Genomic DNA, 19,967 nt, shown 5'->3' with positions numbered 1-19,967 from the left:
TTTATACTATCAATACATAAGCATTAAACTCTAAAAAAAATACTTTATTTTAAAACATTATAATTCCTACTTTTCACAAGCTACTCAGTAACGTGAGAAAATAAAAAATCTCATTCTTTTTCAGATTCTGATTGTTTATCAATGAATTTTTTTTCTAAGAAAAAGCTTGAACAGATTACACATGGGTTCTAAAACAAGGGACCTAACGATAATGGCGAAAGGAAGTTCTCCCACAAGAACATAGCAGAGAATCAAAAGATTGCCTTATAGCCTAGAGGCGCCTCTCCATTCCCCAATTAGTAAATCTTCAAGAATAGATAAATACCAGTCACAGAACAAATACCATGATAGTCATCAACAAGAGTTCATATTTAATCCCCAAAGATGGCAGACCGAATAAATACACTACTTTTCTTTTTGGTGCTATATTCCAGTATAATTTTAGCCTACAAAAGAATCTTAAAGCTACAAAACCTATTCCACATCACCAGATCTACGATATGGCATGTATCTATGGTCCTTTGCAGCATTCCTCCTCCTCCTTTTCTCAACAAATGCTTCCAGTTTGCCAGATGACTAAAAATGATGAGTAGATAGAGTTAGTAAAAATGACAATCAACAAGTGGCATAATAGGGTGGGGGCAGGGGTACACACGGAAACATGTTCTAAGATGTATACCTTGAGATGGTTATATTTTTCAATAAGCCTTTGCTTCCGTATTTCAGCTGCAAGGAATAGAAAAAGCAGTCAGCATCTATAGTTGATGTTTCATTTGAATTTATCTGTTTGATAAGTCATTAAATTTATTAGTTTGGTGCCCATTAACCCTCAGTTAGATTCATAGGATTGCCAAGGAACCTAACTGTTATGCATGAATGAACTACATTGCTTTCCAATACTACATAGATGTAGCTTTATGTCCTACAGTCACTGTTACACAGTAACAAACACTAACATCCCTTATTATAGTTAGTAGGGCCATAGGCTGTTTCATGATTGAACTACACAGATTACTAGCATCGCCATTATCAAACATATTACAACTCTAAACCACTGGTGAGTTACAACTTACAACAAGTGAAAAGGTAATTGCAATCACTCAAATATTGGAATTATTTAAGAGCTACAAGACATTCTGATCAAGTAGCAAAGGTTCCACATAGCAGGGGGCATGATTTTTCAAGTTCTCTTGTAACCAAAGCACAGACAAAACAAGTTTAACATAAGCAAAATTTCATTTTCAACATATGGGGAGAAACAGAGGAGGAAAAGAGAGGGCAAGAAAGGAAGAAGATTTACATTTCTTGAGATAAAAAGGACGTTTTCCCTGCTTTGCTGCTTCTCTCTCTTTCTTTTTGTGCTTAGCCAATATTTCTGCATCAATATGCTTCGCTGAATCAGACTTCACTTGTTTATCCTGAAAAGACATGAAAATAAGATCAAAGAAATTAACAAATATCATACTTTTGGAAGTAGAAGACAAACTTGTAAAAGTCAAGTACTTACAATCCATGATATACGTTCTTCTATTTCATTTACACGCTTCGGGTCTTTATATTTTTTCAATTCCTTCTTAAGAGCCTGTTATACCGAGATGATGAAATGAGAGGAATCCATAGAATAAGCCATAGAGAAAATTCTACACTTTATAATTTGGAAGGCTACCTGTCTTTCAGCAGGAAGATCATTTTCGTATAAGAAATTATATCTCTTCCTAAACCTGCAAGTCCAAGCACATATATTAATACAAGTTTCCAGATTTACTTCAAAACAATGTTTAAAATAAAACAGGAACATAAAAACCAGTTGCATTAATTTGTTCATGTCATATGTAAAAATATAATCCAGTAATAATGAAATAAAATCTATTGGAAAGCAAATGCTATGAATCTATAACCTAGGCTAGAACTATCAATTATGTAATTAGATACTAACTCCCAAGCAAATGCTACCAACTTAAAGGACAGGGCATTGCAAGAACCACTTCAAGAACTAGTCAGCCAAACAAAAGATACTAATATTTCTCCCACATCCCTATAGTAAGGCAAACAGCATATCTTACAACATGCTTGAATATGGTGTTGAATCAAATATAGAATTACTTAGATCCGAGCATGCTTCTGATATTTAACAATACCTTGATACTTCTTGGTACGCACTATGATACAGATCAGAACAAGAATCCTTCAGCATTATCTGACAGTTTCTAACACATAGTAGAGGCATAATAAGTTTTAAGTTGGGATATTAGGATTTGATATTTCTTAGTTATGCACTAAGATACAGATCAGCATAAGGATCCTTCAACATTATCTGACAGGTTCTAACACATAGTAGAGGCATAATATATGTTTTAAATTAGGATATCAGGTGTTTTTTTATATATATATAGAAAGAGAATTCTTTATGACAAGGAAAAGATTATTATCTATGACAAAGATTATTTCAAACTTGACTCTGGAAATAAAATTTCCTCACATTATGGATATTCATTTGAAATTTACATTTTTCTGTTCACTACTTTAACCCATTCTCAGAGTTGACTCTTCCATGAGAGAGGAACTAGCTTCTTATGATATTAAGTAGTAGCACATGGCTAGGCATGCTCTAAAATAGCAAAGACAACCAGAATCAACATAGCTTTACACTAGTATGGAATTACTAGAAATTTGTAATGATGATTGCAACTAAAGTTATGGCATTTCTTAACACAAGTGTAAATGGTGACAACATTAAACTGGAAAAGAAAGAGCATAACAAGAACAACGTGCAAATGTCCAGAGGTGAGCATACCCATCAGGGTCAAGTTTACCACAAAGAGATTCAAATCGTGGATCACGTACAACCTGACATTATTGAAGGTACACAAACTCAGAATAAGATCAAGATATATAAAACGGAAAGATCATTAATCATATATGTTTTCAAATTCAACATAATTTCTGCAATTCCAAGTCACATAGCACAAGCACTGACATTTCAAAACTTCTAATAAGCACTTACACAGCTAAAGGCATTTCAGTAATTCAATTAACCCAGTTCACATCCAAAATCTACACACATGACAATGAACCCAGAGGCTTAATAATGTGTGAGAATGTGTGTGCATGTGTAAACCAAACAACAAGCAACAAACTGCAATCGGTCTTCCTCCTCTATGTAAGCCACCAAATGGCACTACAGGGTAGTAGCCAAATAGGTCTAAAATATTAAAAATTTAAAATGCTATGCAAGCTACATGGCCTCATTAGATTTTGAGGAGTTAAACTAAACTACTCAATGAATTCAATGAAAAACAGTAACAAATTAAATTTGGAAAAAAAAAATAGAACATTACACTCTATACAAGTAACAAATAAATCCACCTTCTTTGGAGCTTGGATGACCTCTCTAAACCCAGTAACTGGCTTCTTGCTACTAGCTTCCATTGGCCTAGCAAAACATTACACATTTACTTGCATCAGGTTTCAAAGACACAAAAATCAGAAAAAAAAAATAAAAAAAGAATCATCACTCTGTTAAACTGCTACAAATACAATACCTATTCTTGTTAGCCCTTTTTAATTTTATGTCTTCTTTGGGTTTCTGGAAAAATGCATGTGCCCCATTCGAGCGTGCTTTCTGCAACTCCTCAAACGTTACATCAGCCAGCTCCTTCTCTATCTCTTCCTCCTCCTATAATCATCAAAATCAATCACAAACTCACTATGAACTTGGTTTTGAAGAAACCCCAAAAGAAAGAAAAAAATAACCATAAAAATTGCAACTTTATGATATTTCTAAAGCTACCCACGTCTTCTGAGGAACTATAAGAAGAGGAAGACTCGTCTTTCTCACTCTCCTCGTACTGGGTTTCCATGGAATCTGGGATTCTGGTTCTCTGCTTCTTCATTTCAACAACAAATCAGTTATGTCCCCAAGAGAAATAGAATTCAATTTTACGTCAAATTTAAAAATAAAAAAAGATGAAATCAAAAGTGGTGATTAATGATTGGGAGAGTACCTGAGTCATGTATTTTAGGGTTCAATGCTGACGTATAGTTGGTGGGTGGTGTGTGATGTTTGATGGCAATCGGAGAAAATTGAAGAACCCTAACACTGTGATCCGAGGGTTTGTGAAGAGGGAACTGAGAAGGTTTTAGACAATTCTATATACAATTATTAAAATATCCTATCCGTTATATTTAAGAATCAAACAGATACAATTTCTTAATACTTAATAATAGTAATCTGCCAATCAGTTAAGGCTAAAACCAATTACAAATCACAATTAGTTATCATTTATCAATCATAATAAAAATACGCCAATCTACCAATCAAAATAGCAATCTTGACAATATGCAATCATAATTCATAAGTTATACAGATTACAATATTTTATAATAACTATTGAAAAAAAGTTAGGATGGAAGACCGTGGCACAAGTATTATTATAAAAAATAAAAAAAACAAATAGAACACATAATTTAAGATTAAATAAAAATTTGATTGCTTTAATATTTCTGGAAACATAAAATTCTTAAGTCAACACAAATCTTATATGAAATAGTATATTCAAAGTTTTAAATTAATCTCATGAAATAGTATATTGAAAGTTTAAAACTTTCAGTATTTATAGTCATTGAAACATAACAGAGTCAGAAAACATAATTTTTCAAACTATATTCTAATATGAAATAGTATATTCAAAGCTTCAAAGTGCTTGAGCTTAAGGAGGGTGAATAGAAAATAAAACCTGAATTAGTCTCATTATTTTTGGTTGTGAAACATTTTGTTTTTAAGGGGAAAAAAAGTTAGCAAATTAAACCTAAAAAAAAATATAAAAAAAATGTTATAAAACGTATTACTTTCATAATTCGATTATTACACGGACTCATGTTAGAGTAGCTTTTAACTTAAATTTTGTAACAGAAAAGCACTTATACAATTACAAATCACTTTTTTTAAAAGCACTTATTTTCAGCCAAAACAAACACACCAAAGAACTTTGAGAAACCGACGAACGACGAAGGCACGATGAGCGCAGAGAATGAGAGTAAGAAGACACAGTTCTGTTGCATTTCCCACGAATTCTTCCGAACAGCGTCCGCAAACCCTAACAAAATCGCAGCGATTCACGCTTCCGGCGTGGCCCACCTTTCCCGACAGTTTCACCGCGAAAATTCCACCGCCCCCAACTTCGACGGCGACCTCGCCACGCTCTTGGAGAAGCGCGTCGAGTCCACGTCTCCGCCACTGTATCATGGGGACCGCTCCTTCACTTACTCTCGTGTCTCGAACGCCGTTCGTTCCCTCAGCTTCCGCCTCCGCTCCATCCTGCTTGGTGCGGATGACCCGCACTTGATCACAGTCCAATCTCGAGGTTATTTATTCGCTCAGTGATGAAACACTTTTTCTTTTGGCAAATGTTAATTTGTTAATTGTTAGTTAGATAGTTAGTTAGTGTTCTGGTTAAATTCGCTGGTTTAGTTAGTACACGGTATCCCGAGGTATTGTCCGCTCTGCTTCGGTGGGTCGAGGCAGAAGGGTGATTATAAACTGCTCTTGGCCTTGATTCCTAAGCAATGCGAGACTTCTGGGTGGGACACAAAAGTTAGATAGGTAGTTAGTCAGTTAGTTTATCTATTAATAATAATATATATATCTTTTGCCTTCCAAAAAAAAAAAAGTTAGTCAGTTAGTTTTCAACTCTTAAGATACTTGTTTGTTAATGACAACATTGAGAATAAAACTCTCATGTGAGTTTTTCATGTGCTGTTACATGGTCCATTAGAGTGGGCAAGCTAGTTTTATGGTGTGTTTGGGTGGGTGAAGTTGGTGGGAAAGTGAGGGAATGAGTTATTTTTCACTTTAATATTATGAAAATATGAAATGCTTATAAGAGTGAAGACCACGAACATTACCTTGGCCTTGAGTAGAACTAGGTTCCAATATCCTAACAGATATTAATTATTGACAAAACTGATGGATATTTCGCATCTATTACATGGTAATAAAAATAAGTGAATAAGGCATGATTGGATAGTTAACTTGTGTTAAGAAAATAAATATGTGCTTCCATTTTCTCAAATATCTTTAGAAGATTTTGCAAATGCTTGAATCTTTTATGTGTCAGAATGGGTGGCATACTGTATTCTGCTGCAGGTAACGTTAGTGTCAACTGTGAAGAGGGAACTGTACAGACACCTGAGTCCTTGGAAACTGTCATGCCTAGTGAAGGGGTTATGAATGAATCAAGTAGAGAGTATAGGCCAAAGATTGTGGGCATTTATATGCCTCCTTCTGTTGAATATGTTGTTGCTGTTCTTTCAGTACTGAGGTGTGGGGAAGCCTTCTTGCCTCTGGATCCGATTTGGCCAAACGAAAGAATATTGTCTGTTGCTTATTCTTCAAATGTTGATCTCATTATAGGGTCCCAATCTTCTTTTGGGAAAAGCAACTTGGACAAGCTTGATGAATCACATTGGCTGGTAAAGTCAATTAGTTGTCCTGTTTTGAATTACTCCATTGATGAAAACATTCAAGTATGTAGTGGTCCAACAGATTTAACATGGCCTTGTGCCAATGAAAAACGAAGATCATTCAGCTATCTGATGTACACATCTGGATCAACTGGAAAGCCTAAAGGAGTGTGTGGCACCGAACAAGGTAACTCGTTACTGTGGTTTTCTGTAGCTGTTATTGAACATAAAAGCAAGATTTGTTTACTAAAAAATGTTAAATTACATTGTAACCCCTATTAGTTTCCCACTTTCCCAAGTTTTCTTATTCCTGTGCTACACATGAGAAGAAGCATGTCATATTTGTCAAAACCTTCTGATTGTGTTCCCAAGTTTCTTTCATATTATGGTTTTTGACTCTTAACATAATGTATTATTATGATTCTTATTTATTTTGACATCCTTAATGGATAATAGGAATTATAAAATTTTGTATGAAGTAAATCAATGTTCAATAGTTATAGTTCTACTTTTTTGAATTAAACATCTTGTTTAGATGTATTCTCCTATCTGGAGATCCATTCAGTTTTATGCCAGGGAGCCCAACCATATATACTTATTGTGAGGTTTGGTATGGAAGCAAAAAGACTTGTAAATGGTCTTCATTGATATAGGAAAAGCTTGAGATAGGGTTCTGTTCTTCACAAGCCTAGTGGGGTGCGATCAAGTACCTTGCGATCTCAAGGAAGTATGTCGGTCCTTCAATAATGGTCATCCATGCTCCACAATGGTGAGGAGTGTCACTTGTAAGGACTCCAACGCTCAAGTCAGTATTGAGTAGATTCAAGAGGCGAGGGATAGAGAGATAGCATAACTTGAGGTGCTTAGGTTAAGGGTTTTTTTATAGCCCCCCTTTCTTATCTTTAGTCCTCTGTGTGGACAACTCATCTGGTCCTTCTTGGGCCCAACCCTAGTCCAGAACAGCTCCCATGAGAAATTATGTGGAAGGATATTCTTATAGAAAAGAGTTCATAATGCAATTATGCATATTCGAGCTATAAAAGATATGTATTATGGATTTATGGTTATGGGGCAACAATTAGCATGCAAACTCTTGGAGGTGTAACATAATATATTCCTGTAACAGTGTAACAATTAGCACGTGGACTCTTGGAGTTCATAAGTGTTCATCTTTTATTGAAAGTTATTTATAATTTGTTATCAAAACAAAACAATTTCCTCTCTAAATTATCTGTTTTTAAAATAAAAGTTTTGTATCCATAATTTTATTTTATTTTATGTATATCAGTATACATATTGTGATTTTGATATGTTACAATTTGTTTTACTTTTGCATTCTCGCTAGGTCTTTCAAATCGCTTTTTATGGATGCAAGGAATGTATCCTCTGAATGGGCAGGAACTATTGTTGTTTAATTCATCAGTTAGCTTCATTGACCACCTGCAAGAATTTCTCAGTGCTATTTTGACTGCTTGTGTGTTAGTTATTCCTCCTTTCAACGAACTAAAAGAAAATATATATTCTATAATAGATTTTCTGCAGGTATGGGAGTTCTGGTTGTGCTTTTTTTATTTATATATTGCCAATATTATCCAATAATGTTACCATATTTATATTTTAAATATCACATACGATTGGGAAGCCTTCTGTGTTCTGTTTGTTTCTATCACAGTATCAGTTAGTACTATTAATTAAATTATATTTCTTTCAATTTCTTACTTTGCCTGTTATATTAAACACTTCTGTAGGCATATTTTGTTAATAGGCTTACAACTGTTCCATCACTAATGAGGACTATTCTTCCTGGATTGCAAACCCATGCTAACATGCTGGTTGAAAATTCACTGAAATTGCTTGTGCTTAGTGGTGAAACTTTTCCTTTGACCTTATGGGAGATGCTTTCAACTATATTACCAAAGACATCAATCTTAAATTTATATGGAAGTACTGAGGTAAGAGCATAAGGTTATCTTTCTATAGTCTGAGATTTTCCAATAGCGTTCATTATTTACATTTGCCATCTGGTTCCAGTTATGACATTCTTGCACTCACAACTTTGATATAACATTGTTTCTTTCAATGTGTCAAGGTAATTTCAAAATATTTCCTACCTTCTGTCTTGTTTTTGTCTTGCTTTGTTACTGCAATTCAGTGCTTATGTAGTCAGTATGTTAGATATTATAGACCAAATGAATTAATTAGAAACAGAGTTGCCACTTGATACACATAGCAATTATTATCACTAACTACTAGAACATCTGCCCTGCTGCTGCAATGATAAAAAGGGAGGGAAGGGGGGAAGAGTGGGAGTGACAACTGAGATCACTTTTATTGCATTGACTCATTCATTTGTTTCCACCTTCCAAATTACTACACTTCATGTAGGTATGGACAAGGTTGTCAAACTCAAGACTTTAGGTAAACTTGTGGAGGCTAACTTGACTTGTAAAATTTACTCAAACTCGTAAGAGTTTACCTAGTATAAGAAAAATATTGAAACGCGTATAAAAAAACATACATGCGAATTTATGAGTTTTAGTCTATTATCATTGACTAATGCATTTGTTTTCTTTTTCTCTATTATTTTTTAATGCAAATTTATGAGTTTTTGTCATGGTGCTTGTCTTGTCACAATACACTCTTATAGTCTTTTGTATAATTATCATTGACTAATGCATTTCTGTTTCTTTTCCATTTTTTTAAACTAAGGTTTCTGGTGACTGTACATATTTTGATTGCAAGAGGATGCCATTGATTTTGAAGGAAGAAAAGCTATTTAGTGTTCCAATAGGTTTACCCATAACTAACTGTGATGTGATGATGCTTCTTAATGAAAATGGTGCATCAAATGAGGGAGAACTATATGTTGGTGGCTCTTGCATCTTTAGGGATTACTATAATGAACCTAATAATATAATGTCTGATGCATTTGCAAAGTTGCCTCGAAGTTACGCTTGCCAAGGCCAATTATACTTTAGAACTGGTGATTTAGTCAAACAGTTGCCAAGTGGTGACTTTGTATTTCTGGGAAGAAAAGACCGCATTATAAAAATCAATGGACAGCGTATTGCCCTAGAAGAAGTTGAAGAATTACTAAGGGAACATCCGTATATAAATGATGCTGCTGTAGTTTGTCGAAATAATGAAGCAGAACTTGTGCTTCTTGAAGCTTTTATCATATTAAAGAAAAAGGAAAGATCAGGTGAATTATTAATACCTGCAATCCGAAGTTGGATGATTAACAAACTTCCATCAATTGTACTTCCCAACCGTTTCTTCTTTATGGAATCATTTCCTGTGTCTCCAAGTGGTAAAGTTAATTATGAGTTGTTGGTTGGCTCAGCACTATTGACAAAGAATGTCAAGGATAAAGTTAGTAACATCGACTGCAGCAATCTTCTGCAACTTATTAAAAAGGTATCGTTTCATTTTTTTATAATGACAAATTATCTTGTGTCTCAACGGAAATCACAATTTCTCCTTGGACCTCATTGTATTCAACTATACTTTGTAAATTGAATTTTCATAGTTTGATTTGAACAATAATGTAAGCTGTAAAGTATTTGACATTTACTGGCATGCATGACTAGATACCAAATTCTAATTCATTTTTTCTCCACATTTTTGGAAAAACTCTGATTAAGAGACTCTGTGCTTTGATTTTATCGCGTGCCTCTTGTATCTGAAGAACTTCTTACCGCTGGCTAGGAATGCAACAAATGAAAAGGAAAGGTAGTGGGGGAGAGTGGGTTTGTGTCTGTCTTCAAAAAGTGCTTGCTTCAATTTTCATAATTTTGTTTTCTGTCTGTTAGTTACTCTACAAAGCCTGTAGACCCTTATTGAAGAGACTAGAGGTTGTGAAATGCTTGAGTGCTTAACCCACTCAGCTGATCTATATTTATATAGACTTAGGGAGTAAATACAATGTGAAATTTACAAGAATATTAATGAAGTTCTAATACCTATGTACATGCATGTGAATTCCTAGATACATGAATATGTGACTATTCTTTGTTGGAACAACTACCCATACAATGTGTGTAATTCCAACAACCCTTGAGAAAGAAAACAACATGAAAATATAAAATCTGCAATTGAAAGTTTCCTGTTGCCCTACAAAAGAGAGAATGGGTGACAATATATTAGAGTGAATGTTGATAGCAGCTCTCTTGTTGTGGTAGTCTAATTTGATTGGGAATAAAATGACATTATGTTATTGCTATAAATGAAAGAAAAAAAAAATGTATGGCCATGATTTTATTAAGGCCTCTCAGTGTTGTTAAAAAGTGGCCATGGCGGAAAGGCATGGCGGTTTTTTGAAAAAACACCACCGAATAGTGGTGGCGTGGCGGGTTTCGAATGGCGGCCGCCATAGCCATGGCGGTCATGGCGGTTATGGCGGCATGGCGAAAAATAGCGTTTTCTTTTTGTTTTTTTTCGCAGTAGGAGTTGGACTGACAGCGACGACCCCATGGCAGCGGCGACGAGCACCGGCACGAAGCGCGGCAACGAGCACCGGCACGAAGCGCGGCAACGAGCACCGGCACGAACGGCGGTGACAAGCACCGGCACGAACGGCAGTGACAACGCGCACGAAGGCAGTTTCGCACTTCCGCGACCAATTGGCCTTGTGCGAGGTCACCCTTTCTAAGGTGCAAATTCTCTCGAATCAGATCTTCCTTTCGAAGATCTAGAGCGGAAGGCGCCGACAATGAGTCTACAAAAGGTTCGGAATGAGCTTCTGAGAAGAAAGGAAGATCTGACCTCCCGCTGCGATATTTTCCTCTGTGTATATTCATACCCCTTTTTTGTTTTGTTTTTGCTGTTTGACACCCCTTTTTTGTGTTTGCAGCTTTTTTTTTCGTTTTGCTAATTGACACCTACTTTTTACTTTTGACAGTCCCATTTTTTATTTTTTTTCCTATTTGACACCACAATTTTTTTTTCCTGTCCAGTCCTCTTTTGTTTTTTTCAATTTCAATGAGTTTATATATATATATATATATATATATATATATATATATATATATATATATATATATATATATTTTGGTCCGCCATGACATCCGCCATTTTCCGCTACGCCATCCGTCATATTTTTATGGCGGATTTTTGGCTTTCCGCCATGAACCGCCATCCGCCATTAACAACATTGAGGCCTCTATGACCCAGTGGCTACAAGTTCAAACCTTGCAGCCCTGTTCTTATTTGATTTTTTAGCACAAGGTATGATGGGTTTTTACCTTGTCTGCATTGTCTTTCTTGGCAATATTCATCTCTGAAGGACTGATTTATAAGTCATCTTGTTCGGTTTTTTTATTTTTTATTTTATTTCAAGCATGTTCGTTTTGTTAATTTCACATGACTGCTTGTTTTCCTTTAGGCTTTCTTGTTTTGAGGATTCTTCATCCTTTTTCTCTTGAATAAAATTTCCTTAGAAAATTGTGACTGTTCTGCATATACATGTCTTTCCATTGTGTGATCTATGATGCATTACAAATGATGAATGAGTTTGTGAACCTCTAATATAATGAGAGACATTTTCTATATATTTCATTTGTGTATTTCTATGCATATAAATTCATGACTCCTAAACTATTCATGCAATAAATTTGAGTCCACTAAAGGTATTTTCTTCTGGAAATTCAGTCAATTATTATTGCTTATTAAAGATTTTTCTGAATAATTAAGGATTTTGATTTAATAATTGCTTTAACAGGCGTTTCACGATGCTTTAATGGTTGAAAAGGTTTGTAATGATGATGATTTCTTTATGATGGGCGGTAACTCTCTTTCTGCTGCACATGTTGCTTATGGTTTGGGGATTGACATGAAATTTCTTTACTATTATCCAACTCCTTTTAAGCTTTGTATGGCTCTTCTCCAGAAAAAAGGATCATGCTCTTTGCATAACAGGCTGGATTGTTGTAGGCAAATAAACACAGACAGGCAAGATAACCATATTTCTATGAATCATGCTGAAAATTCTAGACCTCTTGAGTCAAGGATGATTTTGAAAGATAATGATCATGATTCTTTTCCTTCTAAACGCTTAAAGAGGGGTTTGATAGATGTTACATCATGGGGTGATGAATCCTTCCCGTGGTATTCCCCTTCACTATTATCATTCTCATTTAGCCGATGCAACAAGGTGTTGTATAAAGGGAAGCAGGCAGTAATTGATACAAACCAAACAACTTGGTCTGCAAATGTTCCAAGAGGCAGCAGAGGTCACATGAACAACTTTTGGAAAGTTTACATGGAATCTTGTGTTGATGCTTCCCCAATACTTGTGTTTAAAGGCACAGACATTTATTTGTTCATTGGATCTCACTCTCATAAATTTCTCTGCATAAATGCCAGAAGGTAAATCTGTTGCTACACATTTGTCTTATTATCAATCTAAAGGATCAAAATTTTGTGTATGATTGAATTTTCATTCTATAGTTTAATCTCCAGGTTCTGATGAAAATTTGCATACCAGCAATAACTCATTTTTTCATCTAATATTTGACCAATTGTGCAATTGGCATCATGATAATTTCTTTTACACTTTATAATCTTTTAGTATAGATTGATGTATGATGTGGATCAGATGGGATTTGAGATCCAAGTGGGTTAGGAAAAATCCATTGATGGATTGGAGGCAATTATTATTAGGAGTGTATGTGATAGAAAATAACTTATCCTATATTAGCAATTTTGTATGAGTTCTTTCTGTATTAGAAACTGCAGGATGGAGAACAAGAAAATAAGTCATACCAGAAGAACAAGAAAACTTCAATTATTATTAGGCATGAGTTCAAGAAAACTTCAAGAAAACTGCAGTGTGTATGAGTTCTTTCAGTATTTGAAGTTTGTGGACAGAAAATAACTTATTCTACATATGTAGAATACTCATAAGTCATACCAGAAGAACAAGAAAACTGATCAGGGATGCAGAACAAAATTTACTATATCATATGTTCTGGTTTTGAAATTGTTAAAACTTAAAATATCTTAAAAGATTGGAAAATTTAACTACTAGTCTACTATCTAAAATTTAATTTGCACAATCTTGCAGTGTTATGCTTGAATTGGACAAGAATAGACATCTCTGTCAATGTTGCATTATTCCTATTGCCTAAAACTACATCAGTGCTTGAATTATACATACATTTTATATTGTTATATGCTTCAATTGCTGTAATACTGATTTGCTTTGTAGCTTATAAATAGAGGGTTAACAATGTAAAGCTCTTCGGCCATAGCAGAGGCATTCACTATTTATGCTAGAACTATATTTTGGTTTCTATTTTCTGTTCTAGCACTACTAAAGTAAAGCTGCTACCTAATAATTGGTTTAGTGGTTCTGTCCAGTGGGAGATCAAACTAAAAGGACGCATTGAATGTACAGCAGCAATTGTTTCTGATTTTTCCCAGGTTGATTTTCCTTTGTTATTGAATATTAAGTTATTCTAGTCCAATAAGATTATAAGATTCTATCCATTTGTTCTAACACATGGCATTTCTCTAGGTTGTTGTTGGATGTTACATGGGAAAAATACATTTTCTTGATTTTTTGAATGGACGCATCTGTTGGATTTTCCAAACTTCTGGCGAGGTATCTAGTTTTAACACTCAAATTCCCGTACTTTCTTGTTTGTGGTTTTATGGTGTCTGCCTTCTTTCATCAAGTTTTTTTTTTCTTTTTTATTTTAACACGAATAGGTTACTGGGGTTGAGGAAGTTTCAGTCTTAGAAACACGTTCGACATTCCAACACCTCAAGCATGATTGTCCATGTTTCATTGTTTGTTAGAGATGTAATAAAGTCATTCATATCACTTCACCTAACAACCTAACTGCTTAAGCTTTTGGGTAGTTAGGTTATTAAAGCTTCTTTGAACAAAGGCAGGCAGTCAAGAGTTTGATCCTTGTTGCCCCATTTTTCTAAATAAAAATTGAATCTCTGGACATAGTAAAAATAGGTCATGCATTTTTGTGCGTCGTGTTTACAATAAAGGCAGATATGTAAAAGATAGTTGGCTCATGATAATAATAAATTCAGCATTTTATTATTAGCATCCTATAAAATGCTAAATTTTTTGTAACGAGTGAAAACCTGTTCACTTTGACCAAACAAAGTCTTATGTGAAATAACCAAATAACATTTTATTCTTCCAAATTTTCGTGTGGGAAATATTTGTGTGGAAAGAATTTGACTGAGTATCTTCATTTCTTTAGAGAAGTTGGTATATTACATTGTTAATGATTAAAATATTGAGTGATTCTGTTCATCGATTCTCTTAACTGTTCTGCACGGGCTGTTTCAAGGGAGTTTCCGTTTCTAATATGCAGTGGCACAGCAACCTTGTGGCATTTATTTTTCACATTCCTTGTATTTTTTTGTTTTCTATTTTGGAGGATGTCTTATCCTCCCTCCCCTAGTTGTACCTTCCTTTGTTTATCTGTATTTTTTTTCATTTATTCATTGTTCATACAGAGGGATAAGCCTATTGTTATTATTTGTTTGTTTGTTATTTGACTTCATCATAGTCCCCCATTTCCCTTTCTTCTTCTGTGGTCAATTTCTAATTATGTTTTTGAACTCGTGAAGGTAAAAGCACAGCCAGTTGTAGACACATGCAGACAATTGATCTGGTATTTTTTTTTTCGCTTCTCTTTCTATTTAGTAATGGTATTTGTGGCATTTGGGTAATTCAGGAATGATTATAGGTTGACGTATTTGTTTTTACTTTGATCTCTTCTCAGTTTTATATTAAATACTGGATGACTTTTACCGGTATGATATCTTCCTTCAATCCTTTTGTCAATTGCCACCACATCTAAGTTGTTTTTTTTCTAAGTTTTTACAATCTACAAATCTACTTTAAAATATACCCATGCAATACTTCTCTTCTTTCCTCTCTAATAAAATTTCTTTTCTAATAATATAAATCATTAAAATTAGTAATCCTTGTGCATTAAATAAGTTCGTACTTTTAACCATATTTAGAATCTAAACATCACCTCGTTCAAAAAATTTAAGGTTAAAATGATTAGTAGGTCCCTGAACTATTTTAGATTTTTTTTTAATTACGTCCTTAAATTAAAAAAAAAATTGTAATCGGATCTTTCATATTATAAAAAAAAATTGGGTCCCTGAAGTTAGTTTATGGCAGCTTTAACCGCAAGAAAATGACAATGTGTGCCGGTTTTAAAAACCCTAGGGATCCAGTCACAAGTTTTCCAAGATCAAAGACCCTATTATAATTTTTTTTCAAGTTTGAGAACCTAATTAAAAATTTCCAAATAGTTCAAGAACCTGGTGATTAATTTAACCAAATTTTAATTATTAGACTAGAAGCAAGGGTGGAACTTCTCACTGCAGAGTTCATGTTCAGAGTCTAATAGTGTATGTCAAATAATACATGTTCCAATGTGTCTTATTGCCAGAAGTCCCTGATATATTATATGTTAAAAAGATATGTTACATGTAGCTTGATTGGAAATTTTGTAAGTTTTTAGCATGGTTTTATGTTTATATAGGTGTGGCTCACATGATCATAACTTGTATGCTCTTGACTACAAAAAACATTGCTGTGTGTACAAGCTATCATGTGGAGGCAGTATATATGGGTCACCTGCAATTGATGAGGTGAATTTTCCCTTCTAAATGACATAATGTATACATATTGTTAAATTAAAAATTACTAGAGTTCTTACTAATTTTGTGTAGGTTCGTGGCTTGCTTTATGTGGCCTCTACCGGTGGTCGTATAACAGCTATATCAATATCGGTATGGTAAATTTATAAATCAATTAATATCCATGCATACTTTTAATTTCTTTAGTGGAGCTTCAATTCTGTATTTATAGAGTGCCTTGTTTCCAGATACCCAAATTCCAGCCTTCGGATTTAGTTTCTTGTGAAAAAAAATTTGTACAAATGTCAGCTTCTTCCCTCTTAGATTCAGAGGTTTTCATTTGTTGGTAACTCCATTAACTATGGTATTTTATGTTTATCTTGCAAACTGAATCATTATATATCCACAGAGGAAATAACCTAAGAAAAAAGAAAATGTGAGGAAGCAAGGAGTTTAATATTTAATGTTTGTCTTCCAAACTGGCAATTACTAGAGATTTATAGAGGAAAGAACAAATAGAAAAAAAAAAAGTATAAGAAAAGAAACAAGGAATTTACTAGAGTGTTATATTGAGAGAATAAAGTAATCTTGTCAACTAAAGGTATGGGTTAAAAGAAGTCTACCAAAACCTCTTAGCTTGCCTTTGACAGGATGACTAAGGAGTTAAACAGGTACACTAATGTTAAACATTTGGATTGTCCTGCATTTTGACAGCTTAATGAATTATAAATTAGGATTTTGTAGCTTGCCTGGTGTTCAGCACTTGAGCTATTTCATGCACTTCAATTTATAGCAAATCTGGTATAAATAGGCACATATTTGCTTTTGCGTAGTTCTTTTTCTTGAAACAGCTTTTTATGCCTAAAGCTTTGGTGATTGAATTGGAATGGATGAGAAAAAATATAAAAAGTAAATTATTGAAGTTTTTTAGTATTGACCCAAGAGATTAATCCTTAGTTTGAAATTTGAACATTAGATGCATTAATCTGCTAATGTTGCTGAGTGTTGAAGTTGCCAACATGCTCAAGTCAATAGAGCTATTGGTCTAAGCAGATGAAATAATCCCTTTTCTGAATCCAGGCTTCTCCATTTACTATATTGTGGCTACATGAATTAGAAGTCCCTGTGTTTGGTTCTCTTGCTGTTGCCCACAATGGAACTGGTATGTATTGTTACTTTGCCTTTTGATTATATTGTATGTCTTTCTAATTATGTGTGTCCTGTGTAAATTTTTGTCCTTATAGCAGTATGCCTTTTCCTGTTTCTTTCAGTAATATGTTGCTTGGTAGATGGCCATGTTCTTGCATTGGACCCAAATGGATCCATTGTTTGGAAGGTATAAAGTATGGACCACATTATGGTTGCAATCTAAATTATATTCCAGGATGAAAGTAATTTTAACGTGCTTTGTTGCTGATTTTTGCTCAGAAAACAACTGATGGTCCAATATTTGCTGGGCCATGCATACCTTCTGTTCTTCCTCATGAGGTACATCAATCTCTTCATGGATTTTACATAGTCATTTCTTAATCATTTTTCCACTTGCCCCCTAACATCCTTTTGTCAAGATTATTAAAAGATTGTGAGAGATTATGTTGGTTTCTGTTCAGGATACAATATAGTAACAACTACTAACTCATAAGGAAATGTGTTCACTGAATTAGTTTACTTTTAGTGCATCCAAATAAAGGATATTTGTATACAATAGAGTTATCAGGTGAAATATATTTCCATCATTATAAATAACCAGTGAAAGATTTATTTATATTAGTACTTGTTTTTTTTGTTCCACCTTAGGTGCTTGTATGCTCCAGAAGCGGAGGTGTGTACTCATTCAAACTGGTGAGAACTGACAGATAAATTTGTTTCCTTATTTCTCTTTTATCTTTTTTGTGGATTTTAATTTTTACTGTATTAGATTCATGACCAGCTACTTTTTAACTATATTTATATTCCTTATCTGAGATCAAAGTTAATTGCTGAATCTGTATATCAATTTATTGGCTGCTTGGTATTAGCAGTTTTTCTCCCTCCCCTTTCCCTTTTTGACGATGCTCCAATTCATTTTGTGTTATATTTCATAGCTTTAGTCTTACATGTTAGTATGCCATGTATTTTCAGTAAATTAGATCAGGTTAGGAGGCAAACATAGCTTGAAATCTTATACTTCTAGCAACTGTTGTGCATTCCACTCCCACCTCTCTCTTCAAAAGAAAGAGTAGAGATGAATCCACATATCCACCTGATGTTGGCAATTGCAGACTAAAGAGTGACTTATGATGTTCTTTAATGCTAATACACAGTTTGGTCATTTTGAGGATTATAAAATAGTTTCTTGACTCTTGCTTAACTGTTTAAGTTTTTTTTTTAAAAAAAAAAGTTAATAGACATGCATCTGTTCAAATCTTGCAAAAGTAATATTCATTCTGCCTTTGAGTATATGCCAGTGGCATTAAAAAAGTATTTAGTGTTGTACAGTCGGTGATGCCTTAAATCTGGCAGTTTAAAAATATTCAATTTTCAGCGTGTATTGATTGGACAAACATCTATTCTATGCTCTAGCACTTTAAAGAACACACAAAATTGTCCTAAACTGTAACTAATTTGAATGTTCGTTTACTTAGTTTTAATATTAGTGAACTTGTACAGGTTTTCTTGAACACTGAAAATAAGATAAACCCATTCTGTATAAACAATATTAAATCATTGTCCCATGTAAAATTGTGTTACCAATGCGTTGGTTCAAGTGAAAGGGGTTCAGGTTACTTATGTTTTGTTCTATATGTTGGATTATCACCAGGAGAAAGGGGACCTACTGTGGGAATACAATGTTGGAGATCCAATTACTGCATCTGCTTACGTTGACGAACACTTGCAGCTGGAGTCTGATGCTTCCCATTCTTCAGACAGGTTAGCTTTGTTTTCTTAATTAAATAAAAGAGAAAGTGCAGTTTACCAGTAATCAACTGCAAACTATGTTTTTACCCTTTTTTTCAGGTTAGTTTGCATTTGTTCCAGTTCTGGAGGCATACACCTTCTTCGAGTGAACATGAATCACTCCGAAGATGCAAATCAACAAAGACGGGATGTGCAAGAATTTGCAAAGCTAAACTTGCCAGGGGATGTATTCTCTTCACCTTTAATGATTGGTGGCCGGATTTTTGTTGGATGTCGGGATGACTACTTGCATTGTATTGCCCTTGAAATTCCAAAGCAACATGAAAGTTAAAAAGCTTGTATAGTTTCAATTTTGTTGCACTCTATTGAGTGGATTGATTCTGTATTTAAAGTCTGAAATCTATGAAAATCCAGGCATATATAGGCAGGCTGTAACCTAAGCTAGATATGCTTAAACAATAGTAGCTAAATTAAATAAATATAAATGTATGAATGAATAAAAAGGTATAGAATGCAGATCTTGGTGGGATAAATTGGAGGTGACTTTATAGATAAAAATTTTCATAAGGTTGATTAGTTTTGTTTTGGTCATTTAACTTTTTAATTTTAGTCGTTTTAATCATTTAACTTACTATCGGTTTCCAATTGCTGAAAGTGTGTTTATGATCATTGCAAAATGTAAAATACTAACATTACTTTCAAGTTGAAGAAATTATCAAAGTGACTCAAATTTAAAAATTAGAGGGCCTAAATAAATCTGTTAAAGCATAAAAGAATAAAATAAAAGTTAAAAATAAGATTAAAAAAAATCAAAAGTATATTTTAGTCTATTTTAAAAAGTATTATCAGTGCAACTCTAATTATATTGTTTTATGAATTTTTACTCATATTTTTAATATAAAAAATCATTTATTAATGTTTAATCAATAATTTAAAGATGTTGATTTGTAAAAGTCTCAAAGTTATAATGTTTAGATATT

At 33.8% G+C, this 19,967-nt stretch overlaps 2 protein-coding genes across 7 annotated transcripts; one reads left to right on the top strand and one right to left on the bottom strand.

Moving 5' to 3' along the window:
- Positions 1 to 296: 296 nt before the first annotated feature.
- LOC100804672 (ribosomal RNA processing protein 36 homolog) lies at positions 297 to 4,647 on the bottom strand. 4 transcript variants are annotated; one of them, XM_006576336.4, is made up of 11 exons: positions 4,005 to 4,647; positions 3,795 to 3,887; positions 3,543 to 3,676; positions 3,367 to 3,433; positions 2,795 to 2,847; positions 2,139 to 2,207; positions 1,667 to 1,721; positions 1,508 to 1,582; positions 1,301 to 1,418; positions 680 to 726; positions 297 to 576 (listed from the first exon to the last, which is right to left on the bottom strand). In XM_006576336.4, the coding sequence occupies exons 1-11, from the start codon at positions 4,011 to 4,013 to the stop codon at positions 475 to 477; spliced, it is 822 nt and encodes a 273-aa protein (XP_006576399.1). In that variant the 5' UTR covers positions 4,014 to 4,647; the 3' UTR covers positions 297 to 474. The 4 variants fall into 4 exon arrangements, with proteins under 4 accessions (XP_006576399.1, XP_006576400.1, XP_040870271.1 ...); XM_006576337.3 differs by having other exon boundaries at positions 3,795 to 3,881; positions 4,005 to 4,333; XM_041014337.1 differs by lacking the exon at positions 2,139 to 2,207 and having other exon boundaries at positions 3,795 to 3,881; positions 4,005 to 4,321.
- Positions 4,648 to 4,881: 234 nt separating this feature from the next.
- LOC100820175 (putative acyl-activating enzyme 19) lies at positions 4,882 to 19,408 on the top strand. Of its 3 annotated transcripts, XM_026127723.2 has the most exons (18): positions 6,186 to 6,320; positions 6,413 to 6,471; positions 6,545 to 6,649; positions 7,808 to 8,004; positions 8,211 to 8,414; positions 9,172 to 9,879; positions 12,182 to 12,828; positions 13,809 to 13,884; positions 13,979 to 14,065; positions 15,061 to 15,104; positions 15,993 to 16,101; positions 16,183 to 16,242; positions 17,170 to 17,251; positions 17,361 to 17,425; positions 17,518 to 17,577; positions 17,887 to 17,931; positions 18,890 to 18,999; positions 19,087 to 19,408. In XM_026127723.2, the coding sequence occupies exons 3-18, from the start codon at positions 6,595 to 6,597 to the stop codon at positions 19,316 to 19,318; spliced, it is 2,781 nt and encodes a 926-aa protein (XP_025983508.1). In that variant the 5' UTR covers positions 6,186 to 6,320; positions 6,413 to 6,471; positions 6,545 to 6,594; the 3' UTR covers positions 19,319 to 19,408. The 3 variants fall into 3 exon arrangements, with proteins under 3 accessions (XP_006576395.1, XP_006576396.1, XP_025983508.1); XM_006576332.4 differs by adding an exon at positions 4,882 to 5,363 and having other exon boundaries at positions 6,146 to 6,649; XM_006576333.3 differs by adding an exon at positions 5,227 to 5,363 and having other exon boundaries at positions 6,117 to 6,649.
- Positions 19,409 to 19,967: the final 559 nt, after the last annotated feature.

Source organism: Glycine max, chromosome 3, assembly GCF_000004515.6.
Source record: "Glycine max cultivar Williams 82 chromosome 3, Glycine_max_v4.0, whole genome shotgun sequence".
Lineage (NCBI taxonomy): Eukaryota > Viridiplantae > Streptophyta > Magnoliopsida > Fabales > Fabaceae > Glycine > Glycine max.
This window is presented reverse-complemented; position numbering and strand designations above follow the sequence as displayed.